Source organism: Spathaspora passalidarum (genome assembly GCF_000223485.1).
Source record: "Spathaspora passalidarum NRRL Y-27907 unplaced genomic scaffold SPAPAscaffold_1, whole genome shotgun sequence".
Lineage (NCBI taxonomy): Eukaryota > Fungi > Ascomycota > Pichiomycetes > Serinales > Debaryomycetaceae > Spathaspora > Spathaspora passalidarum.
The window spans coordinates 1,894,060-1,917,294 of NW_006767425.1; the positions used below are offsets into that span (position 1 = coordinate 1,894,060).

Genomic DNA, 23,235 nt, shown 5'->3' on the forward strand with positions numbered 1-23,235 from the left:
GTGCACCAACACATGTTTACTTGACCAACGAAAAACTTGATGGCAAATTATATACACCAAACTGAAAGAACAACCTGGAGAATAACGTAGTAAGATCAATAGATTATGTCGGAGCAATTGTTGAAAGAAGCCAAGGAGGCAACTACAGCCAAGCAATATGATGTTGCTGAAGCAAAATACACTCAACTTATCCAAGATACAACCACAACAACCAACCCACCAGCTAAAGTATTACAACAACAAGAAACAGCCATATTGGAATTAGGTAAGATTTATGAAGCACAGCAAGATGCCAACAAGCTCGCTGACTTGATCACTCATTCGCGACAAGTCCTTGGTAATTTCGCCAAATCAAAGACGGCCAAGATTGTCAAAACCTTGATTGAAAACTTTGATAAGATTGAAGATTCATTAGATTTACAAATTAAAGCTACCAGAGAAAGCATTGAATGGGCCGTCACCAGTAAATTGTCATTCTTGAGACAGTCGTTACAATTGAAATTGTCCGACTTGTTATACCAAAAACACAACTATCAAGAAGCGTTGAAGAACATTACTGACTTGTTAAGAGAATATAAGAAATTGGATGACAAATCGTCCTTGGTTGAGGTTCAATTGTTGGAGTCAAAGATCTATCATGCCTTGAGAAACATTCCTAAGTCAAGAGCAGCCTTGACCAGTGCCAGAACTTCAGCCAATTCCATCTATTGCCCTACTATTTTACAAGCTGAATTAGATTGCCAAAGTGGTATTTTGAATGCTGAAGATAAGGACTACAAAACTGCATTTTCATACTTTTATGAAAGTTTCGAAGGATTCAATTCTCAAGAAGACCCAAGATCAATTGTGGTGTTGAAATACATGTTGTTGACCAAGATTATGTTGAATTTGGTTGATGATGTTAACAATATCTTGAACAACAAGAACGTGATCAAATACAAATCCCGTGATATTGATGCCATGAAGGCAATTGCACTTGCTTATTCCAACAGATCTTTGAAAGAGTTTGAAACTTCATTATTGACCTATACAGACGAATTGAAACTGGACCCAATTATTAAAAACCATTTCAATGCATTGTATGACAACTTGTTGGAACAAAACTTGTTGAAGATTATTGAATCATACAGTTGTGTTGAATTATCACATATCTCCAAGACCATTGGCTTGAACTTGCAACAAGTTGAAGGAAAGTTATCTCAAATGATTTTGGATAAGGTTTTCTATGGGGTATTGGATCAAGGAAATGGATGGTTGATTGTGTATGATGAACCTAGAAAAGATGCCAGTTATGAAGCATCCTTGGATTTGATTAAGAACTTATCCAGCGTAGTTGATTTATTATACGAAAAGGCATCGTCATTAAACTAGATTTACAGTATTCTATTAGTAATACACAAATATACTTTTTTTTTTTTTGCAGTCTATGTAAAGATTCCACTGGCTCCTCGTTCAGAAGCAGTAACTGCCAAATGACCTGCTTGGGTTAAGAACTCATCTAGACGGCCACAGCTAGTGAAACATTGTAAGTAGTCATACTCTTCATTGGCAACGTCATTAATCAACTCAAATGCCATTCTAATGTATTTCCAATCCTTAGCACGAGCAAGCGTGTATACCTGTAACAACTCAATGATAAGATATGGGATATAAATTGATCGGATGTTTTGATAAACCGAAATACTACTTTCATCAGCCGTGCTTTCAATCAAGTCTTTGAACCAATCAGTCATTAGTTTGCGTAACGTTCCTGTAACCTTTTCTAAGCAATTAGTAATGATAGGACTGGCCCAGCTTACATTCCCTCGAGTGAACTCCTTCCATTGGTCAATCAAGCTTAAACCTTGCAATAGTCTTGCGTATGATTTTAATTCTTCTTTGGTTTCTTCCAGGATTTGTACGTCGTCTTCGGACCCTCCTAGAGTTTGTAAATCGAAATCTGCAAGTAATTGGTTGAAATCTTTACCTTGAGCAAACTTTTTTAATGCTGTTAATTTTCCACAACTCAAGAATCGACGGATGACAATAATGGTGGCAGAAATGGCATCACCATACATCTTATTATCATAGAACCATTCAACAGCACGGTACAACTTGAAGTCAATATCATTAACAGCCCCATTGATATCATCCTGAACAACAATCGGTCCTTGAGGGACATAATGATCAGCAGTTTCATTCATTACTCGTTCCACAGTCCTTCTCAATACATTGACCAACTTACCACCCTGTGAGTCATCTATAATTACCATTTCATCATCGGTAATCACTGGCTGAGTTATCTTTTTCGACATTTCCAATTGCTTCAAACGTTGTTCACGATCAGTAAGGGAGGAAAGGTAAAGTGAATACGTTTCACGAGCATCTTTTTCATCAGGCATGAATGATAAATAGATAGGTATTAATTCAGGTGCTTTGCATTCTGACAATTTGGCAACGTATAACGTAAGGATCACAGTAAGGTCTTGAGGGTCAATCAGTGGGGTAACCAGGTATAAATAGATCAGTAAATGGGTGATTATTCTAAGCAAATGTTGATCTGCGAGTGTCTGGTTATCTTGGGAAGATGCAATTAAGTTATGTAAAAGGGAAGGTACTTGATCAATCATGACCGCTCCAGTCATAACTCGTATTGGATCCACGCCTTGTTGAGCTAATTGGTCGTTTGCATTCAGGAGGTTATTAAGTATTTGATCAATGGAATCTACTTGGGGTTTAGGAACATTGATAGATAATGTTTCTTGAGGGTTGAATGAGGATATGAATGATTCCAACTTGTATAGTAATAGTTGTGATGCATACAATAGCAACGACTCTTCCCAATTTTCTTCAGCCACTTTCAAGTTTTCTGCAATATCGCCTCCACTGAGATAGTTATAAATCAAACGTTCATATTGGTTAAGGTTGGGTTGTTGGGATAATTTGTACACTGTTCGTTTCCAGGCTAATTTATGTTTGATTCCTCCTGATTTGGCATTCTCTTGCGGGGAAGAGATACCGTCCAACACTGGATCAATGTAATCTTGAGAAGCTCCAAGCAAAATTAACGCGAGGGCAAAATTACCCGTGTTATTCGCATAATCTATAGCATCTTGGATTTTGCCGGCAAGTATCAACTTGTAAATTATTGAGAAGTTCAACGAATCAATCTGTTCATCTTGAGGATCAATTAATTTGTTGGATCTTAATGGTGCATCAACATCCAAATCGGCTACTAAATCGGGGTTTGCACCCTTTCTGGCGAGAGCACTGAAATGAGAACTGTTCATGGCTAACCTGGTGTTATTCCACTTAATTTGGTTTTTGTTATCGTCGTCGTCAAACACGTATGTTTTGGTATTTGCCTGAATCCAGTTGATGATAATCATCAACTCTCTTATTTTAGGGTTGAGTCTGAGATAATTTTCCTGTTTAACTGCCAAAGTGGAGAAATCGTATTCAGGAATCAATTCCACCGACCCGTCTTCCCCTGTTTGATAGCTCAACCTGAGTGAATACAAATCCCCAACCAAGTCCCATAGTTTGGTTTCTAAATCCCAACTTTCAAACTCTTGCAAAAGTAGTTTGTCCAGCTCATTTTCATTCAACTCACGACCCAATTGAAGTGCCTGTTTGGCAGCGATGGTTTTAAACTTATTCAAGAATTCAAAGGCAGTGTAGTCTTCACTCTTGTTGAGTTGGAAATCTTGCAATGCATTTGCGAACTGGATCTCGATGCTAGTCTCTTGATCGTAAGGAACCACGATTGAATTGAGCCTGTGTTCTCTCATCTATGGTGGCCTGTTTACCGTCTAGACTTGATTTGGTTGTCAAAATTTCTGGTGGTCAAATGTTTACCTTAGCAGAAAAAAAGATGAGAGCAAAAAAAAAAAAAACAAGAGACATTTAAGAGACATTTTAAGCAATCCGCATCCCGTGAGGCTGAAAATGTCGCAGTTTCCGTGCTCCACATTTTAAGGGAAACTCGCCCCCCCTCAAGAAAAAATGCTGTTATTCTTAACTCTACTCCGTTGCAGCTTATCAGTAATTGGTAGTTCAAGATATACACCTTCAAATCATTTCTATATTAGAGTAAATTAAGTAATATACACTACAAATATGGAACCAGTGAATGATTCACAACAATTGAATCAAAATAACACCCCACAACAAGAGTTAGCTGCAGCAGATCAACCATTATCAGTGACACCCTCAGCAGCCACAAACCACTCCTTCATTGAGGATGACGAAGACAACAATCCTTTCATACATCAAGGCTTAGGTAGTCTCGTTAGCCAGACGTCAAATGGTGCCAAAACAAACGACAAACCAGGTGAAGTAGCAGATCCTGACGAAGACGACGAATCTATGCTCCTTTACAATTCAAATATGGCCACCGGCACGTCAGCAACTGCATCAACAACAAAGAAACCCCATGAAACTTTCAATACTGTACAAATGAACTTTGAAAGCCGAGTCACCAAGTTATTAAAACCTAACAACAAGGTCAAGGCGCAAATCACCGAAGCTGGCAATTCCAACGAAGGAATGTCTAATGCTCTGAAGAAATATGTGGTGTATACCATTAAACTAATTAATGTGGAAATTCCCAACGATGAGATATTGACACGAAGAAGATATAGTGATTTCGAAAGTTTGAGAGATGTATTGACAAAGATATTTCCTCTTGTGGTTATTCCTCCCATACCTCCTAAGAACTATTTCAATTTCTCAGTCTGGAATGGATTGGTAGGAACTTCCACCAATGGTATTGCTTCAACAAACGGTACTTCAGCAACAGATTCTTCTTCAAGTGCATCTGCAGGAGGAAGTGCTCCTGTCACCACAACCACTAGCGGTGGGAAATCGTTGCCAACATACTCATACATTAATTCAACCCATTTAACCAAGAACAAACTAATTGAACATCGAAAGCGATTATTAACCAATTTCCTCAATAATTGCCTAGAAATTCGCCAGATTCGTCATTTGGAATTCTTTGCCAAGTTTTTAGATCCTAACGCCAATTGGACCGATGAAATAGCCTTAATTACCAGCAAGTTACCCAAATCTATATACTTGCTGAATCCCGAAAACGGATTAAAGACAGACCCAGCATATTCCCATTTACCCAGCCCTTCCAGCAAGAACACTATACTGTTTTTCAAAGATAATGGAAAGAGATTAACCAAAAAGACAAACAAATTATTGAGCAATGATGAGCTGGCTTCTAGACAACAATCGAGTCCTGAGAGAGACGAGGTCCAGAATCAGGATCTGGCTTCACTGCCACAAACTTTTAACTCGACCCAGTATATTGTCAGTACATCCACGCTTGATGATATTAATAAGCGGATAATGGGAAATTTCATTGGCTTGTCAAATGATTATACGGAACTAGGCACCATCTTTAATTCATTTTCAGTTGTTCTTGGAGACTTTCCTGGTAAATCTAAACTGGATGACGTGAAATTGAATATAATTTTCGATAAGATTGGTCAACTGTTTGATCGAAGCTATATTACTATCAATTCTCTCATTGGTGAATTAGAGACCAAGTTTTCCGAACCTTTGGGGGAAGTGGTTCAGTATACTAGTATCCTACAAGATATTGCCAAATATAAATCAAGAAAATTCAGACAGAAACAAATGCTAGATACAGATATTATTGAGAAGAAGAAAGATTTGACCGAATTGTTGCGATTGGAAGAAGAATCGTCAAGAATTGAAACTGCAATCAATTCCCAAGGAATATCCAAAAATACCAAATTCAATTTGGAATCTGCCACTTCTAGAAAATCTGGTCAATCTCCCCTTAAACCAACTAGTAATCCACAAGCACAATCCACCACAACAAGCAAGTTTCGATTTCCTAGTTTCAAGAAAATTACACAATATGTAAGTGAAATAATAGATCAGAACCCACAACAAACGCGAAAGCAGAAAATCGTGCAACTTCAAAACAAGATTAAAATATTGGAAAGATGTCAAGATATAATGTTGGCTGATTTATCATTTATTGCTGATGAGGTCAATAAGAACATTGCAGCTTTCCATACGCGACAATTGAAGATGATTTACGAGATTTTATTATGCTATAATCGATTTTTGATAGGGTGGGCAAAGAAAAATATAGATATATGGGAAGAGGTGAAAGAAGAAATTATTAAACTATAGGCAGAATAAACTAGATAGTATTATAATTCTATGGAACTGACAAGTATTCAATGACAGCTGGTCCCCATTCATCAGCACGTTTGTACTGGGAAATATCCTCGGGCAACCCACGGATTGCACCGATTAATCTATCACAAACTTCTCTCCCTTCCCTTTTGACCTCTGCTAGTGGAAGAAGGTATGTTCTAATAGTAAATACCATTGCTCCTGATTTAGGTAATTTTGTCAAACATTGACGTTCACTTCTGTAATGTACTTGTTTCTCAAAATCCAATTCTTCTATACGTAAGGGTTCTTGAACGTACCCTTCTGGCAAATTATGGCCTTTGTTTGCATCATCAACGTAAAACTTGGGATGGGTTTGCATAGAAAAGTTCAGTCTAGTTACAAATTGTCCTGGTTGAAGTCGATTAAAGAATCTATTCATGGACATCTTCAACTTCTCGGGGTATCCAGGAATTGGATGATGGACAAATGAAAGTGGCTTGTTGAATCGATCTTTAGGATCAAATCCAGCTGCAAATGCAAAAACCCCACCTTTAAAGAAATATTCAGTTCCGTCAATTTCATGCTCTCTAGTGGGATCCTTTAAAAGAATAATGAAATCTTCTTCGATATTCTCCACCAAATACTCCTCAAGAGTAATTGCTTCAACTGTGCTGTTATCTACAGGATAACACTTGTCAGTGATACCATTGTGGTATTGATTTCCCACTTTTTTGAAATACATGGGATATTTATCACACATATATTGCATGACGATATCGTAAAATTCACGGATGGCGGGAATAGCCTCGTCGGTGACAAATAACGACGATGATCTTGTGTCTTTATCCTTAGGATAGTCTTCATGACAGTTATGGACAATCTTCAGTTTATTTTCTATACGATTCAAATAGGTAGGCTCAATCAATAACCAGTCTTGAACTTCGAGAGTTTTGATTCCCATAGTTAGTTTATACACGGCATCCTTGAAAGGGTAAGATTTCAAAGGTGGGTCCTTGTTCCATTGGAAAGACGGATCTACTGCTGTTGGCTTGATCAGTTGGACTGGTTGTCCATAAAGTTTAGATTTTGCTGGTATAATAGTTTTCTTGGTTCCAGATAACGGAAATTTCAAAAATGTAGATACGACCACTGCAAGGAATGCTACACCCCAAGTCAATACATTCCAATTAGGTTGAGAGAGAAAAACTTGGATATATCCTTGTGTAGAATTCATAAAGTTTTACACTCAGAAAAGAAAGTGAATCAAATAAACTGCTAACTGGTTCTATTTATATGATGCGCTATTGCTGGACAAATCAGGAAGGCGCTTTTTCCATTGACTCATATTGTTTGCGGGGGGTACATAAGGCGGAACTGTCATTTTTTTCGGGGTAAAGCATGGCGAATTGAGTTAACAAAACCGAAACGGCGTTTTTTTATGAGACAAGAGCGGAGCCGGCTTGGTCAATCTCGTTTTTTTTTTATCTGTATCTTGTCTGTAGATAAGGTCGTGTCTAGCAACTTTCGCATGAATGGACCATTGTATTAAAGATCGTACTATTGTTGTGATGAGCGGAGTTGGGTTTCCGCCGTTTCTTTATAGGACTAGAATAAACGCACCAGATATGAAAACTACAACTCATTGCAGCCAAAGCAGATCATGCTGTAGCAATATAAACAGAACTACATAGAACTATCAAATATTATTAGGCCCAAATTTGAAGTTGCTCATAGTAATCAACTCTCTTCTTTTCTGGGTTGTCAATAGTTTTGCAACATTGATAACGAACTTCGTCGACCATAGCTGGGTGACCACAGGTTACAAACGAAATCGAACCAGCGGATTCTTTAACCTCATCTTGAATCAATTTTTCAAGATTTGGTCTACCTTGCTCAAAGTGAACGTGCGATAACTCTTCTTTCAATTGTTCAATAGGATCTGCACCTTCGGATTCCTTAGGTTTAGTACCTTGCTTAGATTTAACTGACCCTTCTTTTGAACTTTCCAGAGTGCTTAATTCCTCAATTTTACATAAGTTATCTCCGGGTCTTGTAACATAAACTGTGATGTCAATGTTGGTATTTTTCAACCTCATGAGTTCATCATGGAACCAAGTAAGAGAGGCGTATTCTCTTATAACCCAGATTAACTTTAATACCTGCTTACTTTCCTTTGGTGCTCTTAAACCAATATCAAAAATTTCTGAATAAACCCCAGGGATCCCATTACCACCAGCGATGAAAACAGCCTTGTCAGAATATTTTGCTGGTGTAGCTTCACCGTAGGGACCTTCAACACCGACTCTCATAATCATAGTCTTACCTGGGGACTTATTCAATAATTTGTATAAGCTGTGGGTTACACCGCCCTTGAGCTTGATATACATAACAAGCTTATCTTCCTCAGGTAAACTAGTAAATGTGAAAGGATGAGATTGCCAAAAGTAAGCCGGTTTCATGAAATAAACGAATGCATGTCCACCAGGGACAGCTGTCCAGTGTTTGGGTTTAGGAATTATCATTTTAATTGTTTCATTGCCCACCAACGTGAGAGTCAGTTCAGGGAATCCAAAGTAGGCCAATCGACACAATCTTACCAATCTATCAAAACACCAAACAGCAACACTTGGATATAAAATATCACCATATCCCAAATCAACAATATGTATCCAAGTACCAGCAACGTATAAAGCAGCAAAAACTATATGTACAACTACAAATATTTCATACCACTTTCTTCTGAGGTAAAGTATGCTTTGTGCCAATATTAAACCACCAATAGCAGTAGCTATAACACCCCAGTAAAACCAAGGTTGTTTGAAATCAGAATAATAATATTCTTCTTCAAAAATAGAGTAAGTTACTGAATGGATAGCAACTAACATAAACATGACTCTGGCAAGGTGTCTATGGTAACAAAGGAAAGTGGCACTGTTAATTCCACAAACCCATAACAAGAAGTTGTTGCGCCCAGAAAATAAGATGACTAAAGGCATGATGATGGTTCCAGTGATACCAGTTCTATCACCAATGTATCTGATTTCAGCCAGGTATTTCGATCCATAGACAGGATCGTTTTCAATTCCTTTCAATATAACTGCATGTATAATTATGGTGAAGATGTAAAACAAAGCAATCACGATTAACTCATATCTAGTTGGAATTAAGCTATCAAGAACTTTAAAACCAGGCATCAGTTGAGATTTTCTTTTACCCCATAACGCTGGAGTGGAAATATATTTTCTCCAAAAGTTGGAAATAGGACCAGTCATTTTCTTAATGAAACCAGGGAATAATATCTTACTCCAGTGACTGATTGCCGCAATGACTAAAACAATTAGCCAGAACCCAAACATTGATACCCCGTACCAAACTGAGTCATCAAGGTTGGTGAAATATTTGTGAGCACTGGTCTGGTACATGTCTATATCTTTGGGGTCGTATCTAATTGGGAAATCGATTGGTGTTTTAGTAACTGCTACTTCAGAAGCATTTCTTGCATTATTGTTGAAGTATACTAATGCTTTATCGTACCAGCCTGGTTCCAATTCAGTTCCATAATATTCATGACAATATTCAGGAATAAAGTGGTTGATCAAATATGAAGTGTTTGAATTCTTGTAAGCTAAACATCCTGCAATGGTAGCGACCGAATTTTTGTTAGCACATAAACATGTTTTGTCAGAAGGTGGACAAAAAGTGTAACCAGAATAGCTCATTATATAATTACAACCATATAGCAAAGCTGCTTTCTTATAAAATTCAAGTCCGCTGCCATGGGCAAGAACTCTAATAGCAAAGAGAAATTGCAAAAAAAGGGAATAGGATCTCATTTTAATTTGTGATACTCATAGTCCACAGAAATTATTTATTGGGAAACCTTGCAACAATTTATACAATTTCTTTCTTTCTTCCTTCCTCCCTAATAACTTATTGTCTCTTATCTGTCACCGAAATTCGGCAAAACTTTCACTCGGGCGTCCCATTTGACTATTATTCATGCATATCTGCTTTTCCAATTCCAAGAGTTCTAGCCAATCGCTGCTTTCGCCTATCCAACCCCGTTGCTAAAATATTTCTTGGCACATTAAATATCAAGTAAATAATAATCACCCAAATTTGTCATTTGGACATAATTATGTGTTGTAGGTATCAACATGCTGGTATCAAATGTGTGTCAGGCTGTACCTCGAAAGTTAAATCTCAATAAATATTGTCATTTTATCAACCAGGTAATGATGGGGTGGTGATATTCTTTGCTTTAAAGATTTTCTTGTTATTTTTTTAGATGGATAAGATTAGATCCAATGAAAAATTATAATTTTCATGCAAAGGGGGTAGAATTTATCGCATCCCCGCGCGCAATATCCTGGCTCAACATAATAAATAGGAATGTGATATCTCTTCCTTTAGAAGTACTCCGCTTTTGTTTTAGTTACTCTAGTTCATACAAAAAATATTTCATGTATAAAAGATATATAATCTGCCTCGGATGAGCAATTTAGAAAAAAGTAGTGATCAAATTTACGAAATATAAAATCCAAAGTTTACGAGCCTAAGCCTCTATTAAATCTAAGCCCAAACTTGAAGTTGTTCAAAGAAATCAACTCTCTTCTTCTCAGGGTTGTCAATGTTCTTACAACATTGATAACGAACTTCATCAACCATAATTGGATGTCCACAAGCAACAAAGAACGTGGACCCTGGTGATTCCTTGATTTCATCTTGAATCAATTTCTCAATGTTAGGTCTACCTTCTTCAAAATGAATATGTGATAATTTCCCCTTTAATTCTCCAGGAATATCTTCAGTTATATATTCCTTGGATTTGGATACTTCGTTAATCGAATCTTCCTTTGAACTAGAAATTCGGTCAAACTCACCAAGTCTATCTAAGTTTGCTTCTGGGCGGGTAACATAAATTGTAGTGTCAATATTGGTGCTCTTCAACTTGGAAAGTTCATCATAAAACCAAACTATGGAGCTGTATTCTCTTACCACCCAAACTAACTTTAATATAGATTTTCTTTCTTTTGATGATTTCAATGAAATATCATAAACCTCGGAGAGAATACCAGGAATACCATTACCACCTGCGAGGAAAACAGCCTTATCTGAATATTTGGCTGGTGATGATTCACCATATGGACCTTCAACTCCAACTCTAACAGTAATAGTTCTTCCAGGAGCTTTGTTCAACAAGTTATAAAAGTTTTTAGTAACTCCACGTTTGACCTTCATGTAAAAGACAAGAGTGTCACTATCGGATGAGTTCGAGAAAGTAAAGGGATGAGATTGCCAGAAGTACGATGGACACATGAAATAAACAAAGGCATGACCACCTGGAACAATAGACCAATGCTTGGGCTTAGGGATTGTCATCCTGATAGTGTCTTCACCTGCTAAAGTAAGAGTTGCCTGTGCCGTACCAAAGTAAAACAATCTGCAAATTCTTATCAATCTGTCAAAGCACCAAACAGCAATGCAAGGATATAAGAGATCACCATATCCAAAATCAATTATGTGAATCCAAGTACCCACAATCCAAAATACAGCTAAAAGTATATGGACAATGAGAAAACATTCATACCAATGTCTTCTAAGGTAAAGGATACTTTGCATCAACATTACCCCACCAACAATAGTCCCAATAACACCCCAGTAAAACCATGGTTCTACAATAGATGACGAGTATACGGATTTTTGAGCAACTGTATAGACCACTGAGTGGATAACAACTAAAATGAACATCACTCTAGCGATGTGACGATGATAGCAAAGGAATGTAGCCTGGTTGATACCACAAACCCATTGCAAGAAGTTGTTCCTACCTGAAAATAAAAATACCAATGGCATAATCATTGTACCGACAATTCCAGTTCTATCAGCTACATATCTCAATTCTGCCTCATATTTTGAGCCAAAAACAGGATCATTTGCAACCCCATCCATGTTAATTGTATGAAAAATTAGAGTCAAAATGTAAAAGATGGAAATCGCAATCATATCAAATCTAGCTGGGATTAAACTATCAAAAATCACAAATCCTGGCATTGACTGGGACTTCCTTTTACCTATTAATGCTGGCATAAACACAAACCTTCTCCAAAAGTTTGTGATGGGACCAGTCAGATTCCTGATAAATCCTGGAAATAAGATCTTGGACCAATGACTAACAGCATGGATAATTAACACAACCAACCAAAATCCGAATATAGCTGCCCCGTAATAAATAGAATCATCGAAATTAAGCAAGTACGTATTTGCAACATATGCATAATAGTTCATAGTGTCTGGTTCATATTTTACGGGAACATTAACCGTTATATTACCATCAGGCATAGGAATATCTTTGACATACTGGGCTCTTTGGTTGTAATCATTCAATGCTACCTCGTGCCAATCTGGTTGCAACGTGACATTAAAGTTTTCTTTACAATAATTAATAATATAATTATCCACAAATGCATTATATCTATTCTTGTATTCTAAACATCCTGCAATGGTAGCTCTTGAATTCTCACTTGCGCATAAACTGGGATAATCAGTAGGTCCAAAAAGTCTGACATCAGTACTATAAAGTACTTGGTAGGAACAGGCATACCAAGCTACAGATTTCTGGTAAAACTCCATACTTTCTGCTTCGACTGAAATAGCACTGAATAAACCACAAATTAAATAAATTAAAATAGTTGGATTCATACTGGAAGCTGGTTAGGAAATGTTCTTGGATGAAACCAATTACCAAAAACGTTTTCAATTACCATATTTATATTCCGTTTTCATATATTTTTGATTGTTGGAACTAATGGGAGCAGCTCTGATTTTAATGTAGACTTTCGGGCCCAATGAAAATATAGAGCCACATATAATGCAAAAAAATATGAAGTGGGCTTAGCTGTGAATTGTATCTTTTTAATCATTAAAAAATATTGCATTTCATATTTCAAGCTTTTGTCCTTATCCCCTCAGTGGTGTCAAATTTTACTTTGGCTACAAAACCTAGTATCATACAGCCAATCATTGATTTGACTTATCCAAATCCTTTCATCTATGGATATTTTTTAGCATACTTGTTGATTAGGTAACAATAAGCTAAATAAGTTTGCTTGAAATTGTGGGGTTTAAACTTATTGTTGGTTGCGATGTATGTTCAAGTGCCAGAGCATGATGTATCCGGAAAATAATAACAAAATTTCCAAATTTGAATTATAATTGACACTTTTTTATGCTAGCAGAAACAGCCAGTATGACTGTGATTATATTTGGTATATTATTTTAAGGTACGCGGGTTAAAACCGCTGCGCGCGCAATTTAAAAATATTTTTGAAGATGGTGTTCTAGATCGACACTTTTGTGCTCTTGCATTTCCCAATTTTTTTTTTCTGTTACTCAGATCGCTAATTGTAATTCGTATTAATTAGTAACAATGAGAATTTCATAACGGGTTTATTCAATCTCTCATCTTCAATCTTTAATTGCTTTGGGTTTCCCGAAAAAGACACTAATTTATATTATCGAAATTCTAATTAAATATAAATTCACAGGATGTAAAATTAATAAATCTAGGGGAGTCAAATTGGCAATACATATATTTACGAATCTAAGCCCAAACTTGAAGTTGTTCGTAGAAATCAACTCTTTTCTTTTCTGGGTTTCCAATGTTCTTGACACATTGGTAACGAACTTCATCTACCATGATTGGATGTCCACAAACAACAAAAGCAATCGATCCTGGAGAATCCTTAACTTCGTCTTGAACCAATTGCTCAAGATTTGGTCTACCTTCTTTGAAATGAATGTGAGACAATTCTTTCAATTGTTCAATTACATCCACACTTTCATATGAATTGACCAATTCAGAAGATTTGATAGATCCTTCCTTTGAACTATTTGATTCTTCAATTTTACTGAAGTTAGAAGGTCTAGTAACATAAATGGTGATGTCTATGTTGGTATTTTGCAAGGTTTTAAGCTCTTCGTGGAACCAAGAAATAGAGGCGTAATCTCTAATAACCCAAATCAATTTTAATACCTGCTTACTTGCCTTTGGTGCTCTTAAACCAATATCATAGATCTCTGAATAAATACCAGGGATCCCATTACCACCAGCGATGAAAACAGCCTTGTCAGAATATTTTGCTGGTGTAGCCTCACCGTAAGGACCTTCAACACCGACTCTCATAATCATAGTCTTACCTGGGGACTTATTCAATAATTTGTATAAGCTGTGAGTTACACCACCCTTAAGCTTAATATACATGACAATATTGTTTTCTTCGGCTGAACTTGTGAATGTGAATGGGTGTGATTGCCAGAAATAAGTTGGTTTGATAAAGTGAATGAATGCATGCCCTCCAGGAATTGGAGACCAATACCTAGGTTTGGGAATGGTCACCTTGATTGTTTCATTGCCTACCAATGTGAGAGTCAGTTCAGGGAATCCAAAGTAGGTTAATCGACACAATCTTACCAACCTGTCAAAACACCAAACAGCCACACTTGGATATAAAATAATACCATATCCCAAATTAACAATATGTATCCAAGTACCTGCAATATATACAGCAGCAAAAACAATATGTATGAATAAAAACATTTCGTACCAGTATCTTCTGAGGTAAAGAATACTTTGGATTAACATGAATCCTCCAATTGTAGTAGCAATGACACCCCAGTAAAACCAAGGTTGTTTGAAGTCAGAATAATAATATTCTTCTTCAAAGATAGAATAAGTTACTGAATGGACCACAACTAACATAAACATAACTCTTGCGATATGACGATGATAGCAAAGGAATGTTGCATAATTGATCCCACACAACCATTGTAAGAAGTTATTGCGACCAGCAAATAACATCACCAATGGCATAATAATAGTTCCCACAATACCCGTCCTATCACCAACATATCTCATCTCTGCTGCATATTTTGTTCCGTAGACAGGATCATTTTCAATTGCTTTCAAATTAATTGATTGGGTAATTATGGTAACGATATAAAATAAAGCAACCACAATCGATTCGTATCTAGAAGGGATCAAGCTATCGAGAACTTTAAACCCAGGCATGAATTGAGCTTTTCTTTTACCTAATAGTGCTGGAGCAGAAATGTATTTTCTCCAAAAGTTGGAAATAGGACCAGTCATTTTCTTAATGAAACCAGGGAATAAAATTTTAGACCAATGGCTAACAGCAGCGATAATTAAGACAACTAACCAAAATCCAAATAAGGCTACTCCGTACCAAATCGAATCATCACGGTTATTGAAATAGTTGATAGAAGTAGCTTGGTATCTTTCTAGTTCTGCTTGCTCAAACCTAATTGGGAAATCAATGGGGGTTTCAGTAGCTTCTACCTCAGAAGCGTTCCTGGCATTCTTGTTGAAGTATTCTAACGCCTTATTATACCAATCTGGTTCCAATTCAGTTAAGTAATATTCGTGACAGTATTCAGGGACAAAGTGATCAACTACATATGTAGTGTTACTATTCGTGTTAGCGAGACATCCTGCAATGGTAGCAACTGAGTTTTCATTGGTACACAAACACGTCTTGTCAGTAGGTGGACAAAAATGATAACCAGTATAGCTTATTATATAGTTGCAACCATACAATGGAGCAGCCTGCTTATAAAATTCAAGTCCGCTACCATGGGCAAGAGCTCCAATTGCAAAGATAAACACTAAGCAGAGAATCTTCATCTTGGAGAAAGTTAAATAACCAACACAATTTTAGGTCACAAGAGGGAAATTTGCAACAATTTATACTTTTTCGTTTTGTTTGATGGAAATGTAAAATGCCTTGAACTTTTATCTTTTCCATCAGTAAAAATAACCGATATTCGGTTAAACTTTCACATGTTTCACATTTTCCTCTACCATGCCCCATTACTTACCTCAATTCCGATTCGACATGTTGTTATAGCCAATCATCAGTTTAACCTTGTTGTATTACCAGTTTAATGTTTCTTGGCATGGTTTGGCCAAATGTGACATTACACAAAAGCTTTGAACAATAGCGTTAAAAGGGTGTTTAATTGTTAAAATTTATCTGATCTAGGCAATTCCAAGAAATAACTTACAAAGAGTTCCAATATGGTATGTAGTTAATGGTTAATTTTAATTGACGCCTCTCTTTTAAAGGTTTTAGAAGATTAAAAGTTTGGTATAAACATTTTCATGCACTCATGAAAAAGACGCCTGTTCTGGTTGAAAAATTTTCATTCTCACTGTTTTTGATCTTTTTGATAACCGTGGATCAGTTTTAATTCAATTAGAAACGATACCTTGATTTAAATTTTAATTTCTCAGAAAAATCACGTTAAGCATAAATTTGGAGACCCGAGTTACATTTACGAGATGGTCTTATATACGAAACTAAGCCTCTTCAAAGAAAAAAGTCTTACTTGAGGTTGTTCACTTTGCTATTATTTTTTTTTTTTGCTAAACTTTGTGTATGAACCGGAGCAACAATATCAATTTTTTCTAAAACTTTTATTTGTATTTCACCTTTTCCTTCAAAATTAATATAAGATACCGTACTTCTGGACAATTTTTCTTTCGTATGGCCGATGTTTGTCGAACACATTCATAACTACAGTTATTATAAGATACGCTAAAAGCAACAATTGCAATATATAAAAAAGAAATATTAGACACTTCTACATGAAACTAAAAACTATAACACTTTTAGGCCCAGATTTGAAGTTGTTCAAAGAAATCAACTCTCTTCTTCTCAGGGTTGTCAATGTTCTTACAACATTGATAACGAACTTCATCAACCATAATTGGGTGTCCACAAGCAACAAAGAACGTGGACCCTGGTGATTCCTTGATTTCATCTTGAATCAATCTCTCAATGTTAGGTCTGCCTTCTTCAAAATGAATATGTGATAATTTCTCCTTCAATTCGCCAGGAATATCATCAGTTATATATTCCTTGGACTTGGATACTTCATTAATCGAATCTTCCTTTGAACTGGTAATTTTCTCGTTAATGTCGCTGATATTAGTCAAGTTTGCTTCTGGGCGAGTAACATAAATTGTAGTATCAATATTGGTGCTCTTCAACTTGGAAAGTTCATCATGAAACCAAACTATGGAGCTGTATTCTCTTACCACCCAAACTAGCTTTAATATAGATTTTCTTTCTTTTGATGATTTCAATGAAATATCATAAACCTCGGAGAGAATACCAGGAATACCATTACCACCTGCGAGGAAAACAGCCTTATCTGAATATTTGGCTGGTGATGATTCACCATATGGACCTTCAACTCCAACTCTAACAGTAATAGTTCTTCCAGGAGCTTTATTCAACAAGTTATAAAAGTTTTTAGTAACTCCACGTTTGACCTTCATGTAAAACACAAGAGTGTCACTATCGGATGAGTTTGAGAATGTGAAAGGGTGTGATTGCCAAAAGTATGCAGGCTTCATGAAGTACACAAATGCATGCCCACCTGGAACAATAGACCAATGCTTAGGCTTAGGGATTGTCATCCTGATAGTGTCTTCACCTGCTAAAGTAAGAGTTGCCTGTGCCGTACCAAAGTAAAATAATCTGCAAATTCTTATCAATCTATCAAAACACCAAACAGCGATACTAGGATATAAGAGATCACCATATCCAAGATCGAATATATGAACCCAGGTACCCACAATCCAAAATACAGCTAAAAGTATATGGACAATGAGAAAACATTCATACCAATGTCTTCTAAGGTAAAGGATACTTTGAATCAACATCAATCCTCCCATGATAGTACCAATAACACCCCAATAAAGCCATGGTTGTGGTATGGTTTCTGCATAGTCCTCTTTATCAGCAATAGTATAAGTCACAGAGTGAATAACAATTAACATAAACATCACTCTAGCGATGTGACGATGATAGCAAAGGAATGTAGCCTGATTGATACCACAAACCCATTGCAAGAAGTTGTTCCTACCTGAAAATAAAAATACCAATGGCATAATCATTGTACCAATAATACCACTTCTATCAGCAACATATCTCAATTCTGCCTCATACTTTGAACCTAAAACAGGATCATTTGCAACACCATTCATATTAATTGTGTGAACAACAATAATCAAAATATAGAATATAGAAATCGCAACCATCTCAAATCTAGCTGGGATTAAACTATCAAAAATCACAAATCCTGGCATTGACTGGGACTTCCTTTTACCTATCAAGGCTGGCATAAACACAAATCGTCTCCAAAAGTTTGTGATAGGACCAGTCAGTTTCCTGATAAATCCTGGAAATAAGATCTTGGACCAATGACTAATAGCATAAATGATTAACACAATCAACCAGAAACCAAGGATTGCTGCTCCATAATAAATAGAATCATCATAATTAAGTAAGAATCTGTTTGCGACCTCTGCATAATAGTTCATAGTGTCTGGTTCATACTTTACGGGAACATTAACAGTTATATTACCATCAGGCATGGGAATATCTTTGACATACTGGGCCCTTTGGTTGTAATCATTCAATGCTACCTCGTGCCAATCTGGTTGCAATGTAACATTAAAGTTTTCTTTACAATAATTAATAATATATTTATCCAAAAAGGTTGTGTATCTATTCTTGTATTCTAAACATCCTGCAATGGTAGCTCTTGAATTCTCACTTGCGCATAAACTGGGATAATCAGTAGGTCCAAAAAGTCTTACATCAGTACTATAAAGAATTTGATAGGCACATGCGTACATGGCCACAGATTTCTTGTAAAATTCGATACTTTCCGCATATACCGGAACTAACAAGCCAAAAACAAAATAAACTAAAATGGTCGGATTCATGTTAGCAGCTGGTAGAGTAATGTTCTAACATGAAAATCCTTCTCAAGTATGTGGCCAATTGCCATCTATTTATAATTTTTCATTTTCGTATGTTTTATTGTTGAAACCAAATGGCTTAGGTTTGCATTTTTGTGTTAATTGTTAAAGGTGTGGAACCACTTAATGCAAAAAAATATATATTGGGCTTAGCTCTGGATTTTATCTTTTTGATCGTTAAAAAATATTAGATATTTTTCATCCTAAACCCCCTTGGCGCTGTCAAGCATGTTTTCCCCTCCTTGGCAAAAGCTGTTGCAGCCAATCATGAATTTCGTCTATCTAACTCCGTTCAACAATGAATATTTTTAACTCATCCTGATCATCAATCCATAACAATAATAAGCTAAGTCATTGCGCTTCAATGTGGGGTCTAAACTTTATTGTTGGTCGTGATGTAGCCGACAGCAACAAAAGATGATGCATACTGAAAATAATGCACAGAATGCGAATTGATTTATGAATTTCGCTTTCTGTATATTAACTAGAACATGTAATACAACTAGGTGGGGGGGGGGGGGGGGGGGGGTTTGTAGTGTATGGTTTTGAAGATACGAATTAGATGCGCGCGCAATTAAATTATTTTTAATGATGATGTTCCAAGTAATTTTTTGCGGTATTGGACTGTCCTTCTTTTGTGATAAATTGAAGGTAAAATGGGGCTCGTAATACATACAATGGGAATTTCATCCACGTGTTTGTTCGCCTTTTCATATTGCAACCTCGGCTCCGTTGAGCTTTCTATAGAAATCTAAAATTCTTCCTCTACATTATTAACATTATTAAAATTCTAATTAAATACAAATTTACAAGATATAAAGACAATTAACCCTATCAAGCGAGTTTTTCAAAGATGCATAATTTACAAGACTAAGCCCACACTTGAAGTTGTTCGTAGAAATCAACTCTTTTCTTTTCTGGGTTTCCAATGTTCTTGACACATTGGTAACGAACTTCATCTACCATGATTGGATGACCACAAGAAACAAAAGCAATCGATCCTGGAGAATCCTTAACTTCGTCTTGAACCAATTGCTCAAGATTTGGTCTACCTTCTTCAAAGTGGATATGGGCTAATTCTTCTTTTAATTGCTCAACTGCATCCACACCTTCGTAAGATTTGGTTAATTCAGAAGACTTGATAGACCCTTCCTTTGAGCTGTCCAGTTTATCTAATTGTTCAATCTTACCCAAGTTAGCACTTGGTTTAGTAACATAAACTGTGGTGTCAATATTGGTATTTTGTAATGCTGCAAGTTCGTCATGGAACCAAGCAATGGAACCATAGTCTCTAATAACCCAAATCAATTTTAATACTTGATTTCTTTCCTTGGTGGATCTAACAGCAATGTCATGAACTTCAGAATAGATACCTGGAATACCATTACCACCAGCAATGAAAACAGCCTTGTCTACATACTTGGCTGGAGTGGATTCACCGTAAGGGCCTTCAACACCAACTCTCATAGTGACAGTTTTACCTGGTGACTTGTTTAATAACTTGTATAAACTGTGAGTGATCCCACCCTTGAGTTTGATATACATGACAATGGTGTGGTCTTCTTTGGCAGAACTGGTGAAGGTAAATGGATGTGATTGCCAGAAGTAAGTTGGCTTCAAGAAGTAGATAAAAGCATGTCCACCTGGGATTGGATGCCAGTTCTTTGGTTTTGGAATTGACAATTTGATGGTTTCATCACCAACTAAGGCAATAGTAACTTCAGGGAATCCGAAATAGAGCAAACGTCCTATTCTGACTGCTCTGTCGAAACCCCAAACTGCAATACTTGGAATAAAGACACAACCATAACCGAAATCAACAACGTGGACCCAAGTACCAACAACCCAGAAAGTAGCCAATACGATATGCACAAGGAGGAAAATCTCGTAGTTGATTCTTCTAAGATAAAGGATACTTTGGATTAACATAACACCACCAACAATAGTTGCAACAACACCCCAGTAAAGCCATGGTTCTTTTATATCTTCAGCATAGTATTCTTCTTCAAGAATGGTGAAGTTGACGGAATGAATGACAATCAACATAAACATGACTCTAGCAAGATGACGATGGTAACAGAGGAAAGTAGAATAGTTGAAACCACAGATCCATTGCAAAAAGTTGTTACGACCAGCAAACAAGAATACCAATGGCATCATGGCAGTACCAACAATACCGGTTCTATCAGCAACATATCTCAATTCAGCCATATACTTAGAACCAAAAACAGGGTCGCCCTTGACACCTTTCATGTTAATGGCGTGAATAATAATCATGTAGACGTAGAACAAAGAAATCACAAGCATTTCAAATCTGGTTGGAATTAAACTGTCAAATATTTTAAACCCTGGAATTGATTGAGCCTTTCTTCTGCCGATAAAAGCTGGCATAGAAATGTATTTCCTCCAGAAGTTGGAAACAGGACCAGTCATCTTCTTAGTCAACCCTGGGAACAACATCTTAGTCCAGTGACTAGCGGCACCGATTAACAATACTATGAGCCAGAATCCATAGACAGATACACCGTAGTAGACAGAATCATCGTAGTTACCTAAGAAGTTCATGGCAATGGTCAGGTAGTGATCCATATCTTTTGGTTCAAACTTTAATGGAACATCAACGATGTTGCTATCAGCAGGCATGTCAATATCTTTGAAGTACTTAGCCCTTGCGGTAAAGTTAGCGTAGGCACCTTCAAACCAATCTGAAGTCAAATTGGTTTCGAAATACATCCCACAATACTTGACGATATAGTCAGTCATGATTGTTGTGTTTCTATCATGGTAAACTAAACAACCAGCCATGGTTGCTCTTGAGTTTGGGTCCGAACATAAACATGTAGAATCTGTAGCTGGACAGAAGGTAAAGTTTCCTGAATAGTCAATTTCATACAAACATGCATACAAACCTAAGGTTGGTTTATACCATTCGATCCCAGGTATAGCGACTACACCACTGACTGCAAAAAATAACAAATAGAATGAATATAATAAGTTCATATTTGCTATAGAGTTCAAACTACTATATTGGTAACGGAAATGTGGACATAATAGTCAGGATTTGCAGTAATTTATAGTCTTGCAGTCATTGCAAACACCGAGGAGTTTTCACATATATTTTTTTTGTCTCGTATTGCATCAATTAAACCACAATATTTTAGAAGCATTTGGAAATTTTATCTTTTAAATCTGTAAAAAATATTTTCAAACAGGAGTTCCGTAAATGTGGTTTTCTTGGAGGCATCCCCTTACAGTTGCCAAGAGAACCTGCCAATGACAGACTGCACTTCGTGTATAACTACTAAATTTACCTTGGCAAATCCGAACGGCATTACCCTTGTGGCCAATCACACAGTCACTATGACCAACAATACGGATTTCCTTGTTGGGAAAATGACCATAATATTTTTCTTGGTACCGCCTGAGCATTGGAATCAGCTAAAACAATGTGTATTGTTTATGGTGTTTTGTGTAAATATTATGAGGTGAGTGCATGAATTGACCGGTAATAAAACAGAGTCAACCATTGTTGAAATAAGCCAATTGCAGAACATTTTTTTTCAGGTGAAAAAATAACCATCTGATTACCGGAACAATGGTGTGCTCCTGTTTAAATATTGTTAAATTGCTTATTGTTATTCAGGTGAAATGGCTTTTGTATCCGTAATATTGTTTTAGGAAGGTATGCTTTGTGTTGCGGCCTTTGTTGAAGGAGAAAAAATTTTTTTTATCAAAAGGATCTAGCTGGAATGTAATTGAATTCAGCCAATCGCAAGTGACACAGTAATTACACGACACATGAAATAATTGTTACAAAATTGACTTTACATGGCGACAGTGGGGGATCCACATTCTTCTTTCGGTTTTACGGATTTTGCGGATCGACTTCCATACATCGGATCAGAGGCCTTCTGTACATTGTGGAATCTAAAACAAAAAAAAAAAGGATCTAAAATTGCCAAGGCGTCTTTACTTACGAGCCGAACTTGAAATTGCATGCATATGTCTATCCAAGTTGCTTGGCAAATGATGTGTGGACTAATTAGCTTAGACAAAGTAGAGAGAGTAGAGAGAGGGGGAGGGGGCGGGAGAGAGGAGTAAGTTAGAGTAACTACCCAGTGAATTAATATTAACTTCCGCGGAAAATGAATAGTGGTGTACTTTCTTGTAGAAAATATTTTTTGTACTAAACTCCTATTGCCCCCCCCCCCCCTGTTAACTCCGGAATAAGGCGGATA

At 36.6% G+C, this 23,235-nt stretch overlaps 8 protein-coding genes across 8 annotated transcripts; 2 read left to right on the forward strand and 6 right to left on the reverse strand. All coding sequences in view use genetic code 12, as the record gives it.

Moving 5' to 3' along the window:
* Window positions 1-74: 74 nt before the first annotated feature.
* On the reverse strand, window positions 75-3,284 carry NUP84 (Nup84p; the record flags this gene model as incomplete). The annotated part of the gene is made up of 1 exon (XM_007372860.1): window positions 75-3,284. One exon carries the CDS (start codon window positions 3,267-3,269, stop codon window positions 1,425-1,427), a length of 1,845 nt encoding a protein of 614 aa, XP_007372922.1.
* Window positions 106-1,371, forward strand: RPN6 (proteasome regulatory particle lid subunit; the record flags this gene model as incomplete). Its single annotated transcript, XM_007372861.1, has 1 exon — window positions 106-1,371. The coding sequence occupies one exon, from the start codon at window positions 106-108 to the stop codon at window positions 1,369-1,371; it is 1,266 nt and encodes a 421-aa protein (XP_007372923.1).
* Window positions 3,285-3,998: 714 nt separating the features above from the next.
* Window positions 3,999-7,388, forward strand: SPAPADRAFT_69733 (uncharacterized protein; the record flags this gene model as incomplete). Its single annotated transcript, XM_007372862.1, has 2 exons — window positions 3,999-4,182; window positions 4,222-7,388. 2 exons carry the CDS (start codon window positions 4,099-4,101, stop codon window positions 6,154-6,156), a joined length of 2,019 nt encoding a protein of 672 aa, XP_007372924.1.
* On the reverse strand, window positions 4,497-7,385 carry HRQ2 (Hrq2p; the record flags this gene model as incomplete). Its single annotated transcript, XM_007372863.1, has 1 exon — window positions 4,497-7,385. The coding sequence occupies one exon, from the start codon at window positions 7,376-7,378 to the stop codon at window positions 6,185-6,187; it is 1,194 nt and encodes a 397-aa protein (XP_007372925.1).
* Window positions 7,389-7,850: 462 nt separating the features above from the next.
* Window positions 7,851-9,977, reverse strand: SPAPADRAFT_131789 (uncharacterized protein; the record flags this gene model as incomplete). Its single annotated transcript, XM_007372864.1, has 1 exon — window positions 7,851-9,977. One exon carries the CDS (start codon window positions 9,975-9,977, stop codon window positions 7,851-7,853), a length of 2,127 nt encoding a protein of 708 aa, XP_007372926.1.
* Window positions 9,978-10,622: 645 nt separating this feature from the next.
* On the reverse strand, window positions 10,623-12,971 carry SPAPADRAFT_64626 (uncharacterized protein; the record flags this gene model as incomplete). The annotated part of the gene is made up of 1 exon (XM_007372865.1): window positions 10,623-12,971. The coding sequence occupies one exon, from the start codon at window positions 12,844-12,846 to the stop codon at window positions 10,717-10,719; it is 2,130 nt and encodes a 709-aa protein (XP_007372927.1).
* Window positions 12,972-13,645: 674 nt separating this feature from the next.
* On the reverse strand, window positions 13,646-15,847 carry SPAPADRAFT_146854 (uncharacterized protein; the record flags this gene model as incomplete). The annotated part of the gene is made up of 1 exon (XM_007372866.1): window positions 13,646-15,847. One exon carries the CDS (start codon window positions 15,845-15,847, stop codon window positions 13,748-13,750), a length of 2,100 nt encoding a protein of 699 aa, XP_007372928.1.
* A 904-nt stretch (window positions 15,848-16,751) lies between these two features.
* On the reverse strand, window positions 16,752-22,013 carry SPAPADRAFT_146859 (uncharacterized protein; the record flags this gene model as incomplete). Its single annotated transcript, XM_007372867.1, has 2 exons — window positions 16,752-17,166; window positions 20,107-22,013. The coding sequence occupies 2 exons, from the start codon at window positions 21,995-21,997 to the stop codon at window positions 16,835-16,837; spliced, it is 2,223 nt and encodes a 740-aa protein (XP_007372929.1).
* Between the last annotated feature and the right edge of the window lie 1,222 nt (window positions 22,014-23,235).